At 40.0% G+C, this 9,005-nt stretch overlaps 1 protein-coding gene across 1 annotated transcript; it reads left to right on the top strand.

Moving 5' to 3' along the window:
* The first annotated feature begins 5,448 nt into the window (after positions 1 to 5,448).
* On the top strand, positions 5,449 to 7,667 carry LOC138879256 (serine/threonine-protein phosphatase 7 long form homolog). Its single transcript, XM_070158860.1, has 3 exons — positions 5,449 to 5,973; positions 6,987 to 7,106; positions 7,560 to 7,667. Exons 1-3 carry the CDS (start codon positions 5,449 to 5,451, stop codon positions 7,665 to 7,667), a joined length of 753 nt encoding a protein of 250 aa, XP_070014961.1.
* The last annotated feature ends 1,338 nt before the right edge of the window (positions 7,668 to 9,005 follow it).

Here is a 9,005-nt window from a genome sequence, read left to right as displayed (position 1 = left end):
TAAACATAATTAATTATTTAATTTATTAAGCTAACAGGCACAATTCTAAAAATGTTGAAATTAACACGCATAATAATTAAGGATAACTCGGTGCTACCGGGCCTCAAATATCGAGCCTGGAACCCGTACATAATTATTCAGTCCAATTTTAAACATAATTAGTTATTTAATTTATTAAGCTAACATGCACAATTCTAAAAATGTTGAAATTAACACGCATAGTAATTAAGGATAACTCGGTGCTACCGGGCCTCAAATTTCAAGCCTGGAACCCGTATATAATTATTCAGTCCAATTTTAAACATAATTAATTATTTAATTTATTAAGCTAACAGGCACAATTCTAAAAATATTGAAATTAACACGCATAATAATTAAGGATAACTCGGTGCTACCGGGCCTCAAATATCGATCCTGGAACCCGTACATAATTATTCAGTCCAATTTTAAACATAATTAATTATTTAATTTATTAAGCTAACAGGCACAATTCTAAAAATGGTGAAATTAACACGCATAATAATTAATGATAACTCGATGCTACTGGGCCTCAAATATTGAGTTTGGAACACATACATAATTATTCAGTCCAATTTTAAACATAATTAACTATTTAATTTATTAAGCTAACAGGCACAATTCTAAAAATGTTGAAATTAAGACGCATAATAATTAAGGATAACTCGGTGCTACCGGGCCTCAAATATCGACCCTGGAACCCGTACATAATTATTTAGTCCAATTTTAAACATAATTAATTATTTAATTTATTAAGCTAACACACACAATTAATTTTGTTTAAATTATAGTAGACGACATGGACTTTCCTCCGCCTGCGCATCCCGGACCTGCCGAGTGTAAGCACGTGATTTTTGCTTCGCGAAAACTACTCCAAAAGAAATCAAAAAATAAAACAAAATTTTCTTGGTGTACAATTTTTAGGATTTGCGTGGCATTTTTGGATAATTATTTATGTTTTTGTTTGTGAATGTTTATCCTGTTATAATTAATTAAAATAATAAAAAATATGTGGCATGTGCACTTAGGATTTTTATCTCTTACAATTAGGAATTAATTAAACTATAATTTGGTTTTAAAAGAAGGAAAATCACAAAAATATGTAATTGTTGTAATTTTGTCATTTAAATGTGCCATTGTGTGATTTTATTTTTAATTAAATGTTTTAACTTGTGTGTTGTTTGTTGTTAAGGGTTAATTAATATTTTTGTAGATCAATTTTGTTTTACAATTTATTTCTAGAGTTGTTGTTAATTGTTAATTAAAAGAAGGAAAAGAAAAGAGTTAAAATAATTAGCTGAGTCGGACTGGGCCAGGCCAAAATCAAGCCCAAAATGCAATGCAATGACCCAGTCCATTATGTCTGATCTCTCAGATAGCCTAAACGACGTCGTTTAGGCGTCTTCAATCTGAGCCGCTGATCGAACAGATCAAACAGTCCAGTGCAGCCCTGGCTTGGTTTGAAACGACACCGTTTCAAGTGTTTAATCCGAGCCATCCATTTTCTTGGATCCAACGGCCTCAAGGACTCACCACGACCCGATCCACTTCACCCCCGGGCCAACCCATTCCCCAACTTAAACCGAACGACACCGTTCAGTTAAGTGAGTTGATCCAGGCCGTTGATCGTGCTTGATCCAACGGCCAAGATCAATCCCCCCTCCACTACATAAGCCTAATACCTACCCCAGCCCCCCAAACCAAACATCCCCCTTTTTCTTCCCTATTCATCGTCTCTCAACTCAGAGACGAACTAGGGCTAACCCTAGCCGCCACCTTACCCCGTCGCCTGAAACCCGACGGCATCAACGCCGCCGGCCACCACCTTAACACCATAAGACCATCTGACCACCCCCATTCCAAATATGTTACTCGTTTGGTTCGAATCTTCCCCCATCTTCTCGAATCTTCATTTGAAGATTCGAGCCAAACGGAAACCTACACCAACCAACCCCAAATTCATACCAGACAACCCCTAGACCTCCCTCATACCATAAATAACTTTGGTCTCATTCCAATCTGCCTAGAAACGTTTGAGCCCCAAATCGAACGTAAGAAAACCAAAACACGGGCTTCGTCCGAAATTAAGAGGGATTTGGGGTTTCTAACTGACCTTAGTCCAGTGTTCTCAGTTGAGAACACTCGATTAAGGTCTGTTTGACCTCAAAAAATCCAAGTCCAAGTTGGTCCCAAGGTCGTCTGTTTCTGATCTTTGTCACTGAGGTATTTTTCCCTTCTTTTGTTCTATTTTTGTGTTTATATCTGTTTATTTGTTTAGTTTAAGTTTCACTGATTTTTCATTATCGTCGATTGATTCTATCCATCTTCAATGACCTTTTATTTGGTCGAATTCTTCTATTCATTGATTAAGTATATGTTGTAAACTGTATAATCAATGTGATTAGTTTCGTCGATTAGTTGGTTGTATTACAACTCACTGTTTCTGTCAAATGCTACTCGAATCACATGTGGTTTTTTGATTGATTGTCGATAATTGTTGTATATTATGGCCTGTATAATCGATTAATCAAGTGTCGTCAATTAATTTGCTTGAAAAATTAGAGAAAACATGATAGTAGTTCCTGGTTGTTTTCTAGTAGGTTTACCATTTCTTTTTGTCTTCTGTGTTAAATGTGCAATGAATTGAACCTGTTGTTTTCAGCCTTGTTTATTTTAACCAGATTACTCGTTCAGTTCTTCATAGTTTATCTCATTGCCCTGATTAATACCATTTCAATTTTCTTCTGTTCTTCTGCCTTAAATCATTGTGTCTGAATAGGATTGTGAATTGGATATAGCTGTAGTTATTTAGGTGTTTAACCAGAAATTAGTTTCAGGTTTGAACTTACATAAATGTAATTTCATACTTGTAAAGCTTAGGATAATGAAGTAATAACAGTGGGGTCTCAGGGGGTAATTTGGGGAGTTCAAAGGTTTGAAAATGGTTTTGACTTAGTAGTCTGTCCAGTAGGGTCCTGGTGTGCTTTAAATTGAACTAGTGCTTATTGATAGGAGAGCCACTAAGGAATAAGAGGTGCTTTTGCTAATTGGAAATTAGCAACAGTAGGTAATAATGAAAAGATAAAATGATTCACATAGTAGAGGAATATAGTAGCTGGAAAGTAAAAAGAAGTGGAGGGTAATAATAAAAGGGTAATAGTAAAAGAAAAGGGATGGGCTGAAAAGGGTCTGCTTTGGGTATAAAATAGGAGTCATTTGGGGACTGGATTTTGAAGGGAAAAGTCCAGAGTTTAAGAGTGAATGGAAGCTGAACTTTGAACAAAGGAAAAACATCCATAGTTCAAGTTAAATACCTGCTGGATTTTATCATCAGAATTCAGTAATTTTAAAGTTGAAATAGGTCGACTTTCAAACTAAAAGTGAGGTCTTTTCTTTAATTCTAAAATACCAGAACTGTTCCATTGCCCTTTCGCCCCTTATTCACTCTGTTTTTCTGCCAGTAATTGTTTGGCATTGTTGGTTTTCAAGTAGTATTTCCTGAAGTGTGCTATTGGACATCTGTTACTGTTTCATTACTATTTCTGGGTTTTTCTCCATTGGTTTCCGGGACTGCTGGTTGCCAGATTTTGTTCCGTTGGTTTTAAGTTACCTGTTGGTTATTGTTGCTGTTGTTGTTGTCTGCTACTGATATACTAATCCTCACCTTCTTCTTCTGTTATATTATCAGGTACACTACTTTGAATCACCTCGATGTTTGATTATTGAAGTTGAAATAAAATGGACAGAAGATTTCTGTATTTAACTATAGAATAATTGTATTTTAGTTAGATATTAGTTATGTCTTTCCTGTTATATGAAGGGTAGAAGCATGTAGTATTAAGACTATTTTTGTAAGATCGCTGATTAGCAGCTAGATAGGGCATAACGTTAGATTATGGACCTAAGATCCTTGAAATGACGTGAATATTAGTCAATACAATATGTATGTTTAATTTGAACAGAATTGTTAGATTGTTGAACTATTGGACGTATTCCTGTAGGAATTGCATAGTTATCAATTTCAGTTTTGCTAATTCATATATTTAAAATAATGTAGCTTCGGAATCACATCCAACTCGAATTGGTAATTAGTTAATGTGGTGAATCGATTTAATTGGTTGGGAAAGTCTAGCTTCGAACTCACGAATATTGGAATAGAAGTAACTTGAAGTTTGTGATTTTTTGAATCTTGTTAGTAACAAAGATCCGTAAGTGTTAGGCAAATATAATTGGTTAGTAATTTCGTATAATCCGTAGGCTTGATATATTTGAAGATGTAGTAAGGCTAAGAGCACTAATCCAATAGGTTATTTAAGTTAATAATCAAGCTTAAGCAAACTTTCGTAATCATTAGTAATTAAGGTTGGCTTAGTTTCAAGTAGTTGAAAACAATTAGTTCCAACGGTTCATTTCATCTAACAATATGGGTTTAAATTAGTTATAGGATAATTAGTTTCTTTTGAATATATATTATTTGTCAATTCTGTATTTATTTATAATTTCAATTTCAGTAGTATTGTCTTATAGAATAAGGCATGAAATAATCTCCTTTTACGCAAGTTTGATTGCAATTTTCCGGTTGCGTTTGCTTTAATCCGATAAATAAGTAATGGCCTTTTCAAGCATGTAATTAACTAGGATTTTTCTCTTTTATTTTAGAGACAAACTTAAATAGAAAATGTAGTCATTTTAGGAATGTCCTTTTAAAAATAAATGAGGCGTGCCTCGCCAAAATAAAACGTACAAGCGGCGAGGCCCTCTATTTTTAATAACTATCTAGCTTTCGGGAGTGGCCGTTTAGCGAATATCCATGGCCTTCGCCGAATTAATAACACGATAGTCTCTTTAGGCGCATGTTTAATAATCTTACCTTTCTTAAATTCGAGTGTGCATTTCATGTGACCCAAATCCAAATCCCAAAATGTCGAATCAAATATGTTCAGGATTGCGGGTGCATTTCATGTGACGCGATCCAAAGACATGTTTCAAACGACGTTCAAATTTCTTTAATAATTTGAATAAAAGTGGTTCATGGTTGGAATTCGCACTTAAGTTCATATTTGTATAAAATCAGATAATTAAGCCGAATATAACAATTGAGCGACCGTGCTAGAACCATAGAATTCGGGAATGCCTAACACCTTCTCCCGAGTTAACAGAATTCCTTATCCGGATTTCTGGTTCGCGGACTGTTAAACAGAGTCATTCTTTTCCTCGATTCGGGATTAAACCGGTGACTTGGGACACCATAAATCTCCCAAGTGGCGACTCTAATTCTTTAATAATAATCCCGTTTCAATTGTCCTTTAATTGGAAAAACTCCCTTGTACCCTTGAGGGTGTTGTGAAAAAGGAGGTGTGACACGAGGATCAACTACTAGTGTTGTAGGGCGACCATATGTCCTCATTTGTATGGGAGGGACAGCTATCGATGCAGCCTCTCCGCCCCAGGAGACCTGACGATTTGTGGGAGTTCATCGGGGAGCATCCTTTCCATGCTCGTGTAGTTGCGCGTCTACAGGCTACGGGTTTCTATACGATTTTTGAGCTTGGACGGATGCAGCTTGATTGGTCTCTCATCACGGCCTTGGTAGAGCGGTGGCAATCGGAGACGCACACTTTTCACTTGCCCACTGGAGAGGCCACCATCACGCTGGAGGATGTTCAGGTTTTGTACGGGCTACGCATAGATGGACGGGCCGTAGCACTGCCCCAGTACATTAGATCCATGATGCGTGCACATATTTTGGATATGATGATGCATTTTACTGGTTATAGACCTCAGGGTGACGCTGGGGGCAGTCGCGTTTCTTTGTTAGCCATTAAAGATCATATGGCGTTTTTGCACCCAGACATTACCGGTGAGACGGAGGATCTCCATATTGAGAGGTACACGTGGTTGGCGCTGCTCCTGCTTTTCGGGTGTGTCTTCTTCCCGAACACTTCGGGGAGTAAAGTGAGTATGCGCTTTCTCCATCATCTTCAGGGGTTGGATGGTTTACCCAGTACAGTTGGGGTGTTGCTATTCTCGCATACCTGTATAGGAGCATGTGCCGGGCGAGCATGGGCCCAGCGGTGGACATATGTGGTTTTCTGCCCCTCCTATAGGTGACAACATTTTCGAATACTCTGTTCATTTCTCCAAATTCTATATGGTCGAAATGACTCATAAATTTTACATCAACCTTTTATCTTAGGTTTGGGCCTGGCAGCGGATCATGCCGTTGCAGCCACCTCTACCAGCACTTGCGCCTGGTGAGGCTTAGCCGTTTCTCCCTCTAGCTTCTAGGTGGATTCTCCGGCATGGGAACTGTTGAGGGACCAATGCTCATCATAATCTCCCCCTTATCAGGGATGTGCTAGATATGCTAGTGGACGGACAAGTAGATATGTACCTACACTTACTTATTTAAATTGAGTTGTGTTGTACATATTCATTTTTATGTTATTATTTGGCAGTTCATCTGGACGCCATACAGCGACGAGTTGGTAGCTCAGCTGCCCTTTTATTGCTCAGTCGATTGAATGCTTTGGAGCACCTCCGTCCCGATGATCTTCTTCGATATGGTTGAGTATCATGCCACAGAGTGTGTGCTTCGCCAGTTTCACCGTCCCCAGCCTATACCGAGGGATCCTAGATGGGTGGCTATACACTATCAGCAGGATGACCGTGCCAGGCTGGACGATATATATATGGGATGGCTAGAGCAGCGGGTCCTTATTTGGGAGGAGCACCGAACTGACCGTATTCCGCCAGCACCTACATTTACCCAGGAGGCGACTATTCATATATATGCATCATGGTACCGCCGTCACACCCGACTGATTATCGGGAACCCCATTCATGTACTTGGCGAGCTCTACAGACCATACGCCAGGAGACACGAGGCACTGGTATGTTTTTTGGCTTATTAATATCGTATAATTGTGATATAGCATTATTTAATTAATATTTTAAATATTTCACAGGCTATTGGCCATCATCACCTCTACCAGTTGGGACAGGAGATGCAGCAGCATGCCGACATCCCTGCAGTCGTTGACTATGGCCGGCGGGTGGCACAGTTGGCTCGTCGGACCCTGTTTCAGGCAAGAGATGCCGCGAGGTTGGACCACGAGGCTCAGTATGCGGTGCCAGAGGACCACCATCGGGGTAGGGGTGTCCTACGAGGTAGGCGTAGGGCACGAGGGAGGGGTGCCCCACGAGGTAGGGGTGCCTCACGGGGTCGCGGGGGACGGCGAGGAGGTGGTCCCAAGCAAGGGGTACATTCGACGAACTTGCACCAGGAGCCGGATTACCACCGCCACGCTCACCACCTGAAGGACATTTACGACGGTCGTGTCCTGTTTGTTAGCATATGCCACATTTATACGCATAAACGGTGTCACCAATATCCATTTGATTCTGTATACGCGTTCTCTTTTGTACTTGCAGCTTGCGCAAATAGTCCTTGTTACATACCATCTTAAAAGGTTCCGGCGGCCAATAATGCTCAGCACCTAATGGTTGCAACTTCCCACTATACGTGTCTACGTATGCAGCAACACTGTATTGCCTATCAATATAGTTTGTTGCCCCATATCCAACTTGTTGAAAGCACTTCAACACATGTGCGCACGGCATATGGTAATGGTCCATTTCCTACATGAACATAACCTTCTATTTTCATTCACCGTCTGTAGATTATTCCCACGATGTCCGCGGATAGCGGTCTTAACTTCAAAAACACCTCGTTCATGATCGTACTAAATAAATGAATGTCACTGTGCTCGCCTCCTGGACCTTTCAAATATTCTCATGGGTATTGGCATAAATTGAACACCCCTGTCCTTCAATGCTGATGCAGCTGCATGCCTTTCAACAAACATCTCCGCACTCTGTTTGAATGTCATGCGGACCATGGCAGTGACAGGCAGTCCACGGGCAGACTTCAACAAGCCGTTGAATGACTCCGACACGTTTGTAGTAAGGGCTCCCCATCGTCTTCCGCCATCAGCATGTAATGTCCACATGTGAAGCTCATGCCCCATCAATCAAGTATAGGCTCGTGGTTCTAATTGCCGGATCGCTTCCATGCGCCTCGTGAATTTGCACTGCTGGTGCTCAGTTGCAGCCATCCACATTAAGTCATGCAATGCCTTGTCAGGATATTTTTTCTGGAAATTGGCCTTCAGGTGACGCACACAGTAACGGTGGTATGCATATGGTTCCTGCCATTCAGGCAAGTGACATACAGAACTTAAAATACCACCATGCCGATCTGATATTAAACAAATACCTGAACATTGTTTGACAACGTGCTGCTTCAAGTGGTTCAAAAAAAGCGTCCATGTCTCTTCACTTTCGTTGGCACATATTGCAAAAGCTAGGGGAAATATTTGCCCATTGGCATCTACTGCAACTGCAATCAAAATTTTAATATCATACTTTCCATAGACATGAGTACCGTCTATGGAAATAACAGGACGACAATGCACAAAACCATCAATTGCTGGTTTAAATGACCTGAACACAAAGTTGAAAATATATTCGGGTCTGTCCGAACTCCACTAACGCCTCCATTCAACAACAGTCCCGGGGTTAAAGTGTTGCAGTGCGGCCATGTACCTGGGCAGATTTGAAAAAGACTTATCCCAGTCGCAATAAATAAGTTCAAAGGCACGTTTGCGACCGAGATACGCCTTTCTTTTGGTTATAGTACAACCATACTCCTAGTGGACAAATGTAATACACTCTTTAATCTTGAACCTAATGGACACTTCCAAATATGGAATCAAGACAAGAGAAATCAAGTCCACATCCTAGTTGAAGTTTTTCTCATTGTATGTGTCCATTTCACATCTGTGCTCGCTAATACATTTACCCACTTTCCACAAACCTGATTTCTTCTTGGTGGTACGCAACATCCAGTGACAACCTATAATGTCTCTATGGTATACAACATTGTATTTCGCCATAGTTGACTCACTTACTATCATCTCACGGCA

The sequence above is a fragment of the Nicotiana sylvestris genome, chromosome 10 (genome assembly GCF_000393655.2).
Source record: "Nicotiana sylvestris chromosome 10, ASM39365v2, whole genome shotgun sequence".
Lineage (NCBI taxonomy): Eukaryota > Viridiplantae > Streptophyta > Magnoliopsida > Solanales > Solanaceae > Nicotiana > Nicotiana sylvestris.
Note: the sequence above shows the minus strand (reverse complement) of the source record. Positions and strands in the feature narration are given on the sequence as shown.

Excerpts from the sequence above, each read along its gene's own strand:
- LOC138879256 (XM_070158860.1), top strand. The coding sequence starts at position 5,449 with ATGCAGCCTCTCCGCCCCAGGAGACCTGACGATTTGTGGGAGTTCATC. Across the intron at positions 5,974-6,986 it reads CGAACACTTCGGGGAGTAAA|GCTATTGGCCATCATCACCT; the intron begins GTGAGTATGCGC and ends AATATTTCACAG. Across the intron at positions 7,107-7,559 it reads CTCGTCGGACCCTGTTTCAG|CAACACTGTATTGCCTATCA; the intron begins GCAAGAGATGCC and ends CTACGTATGCAG.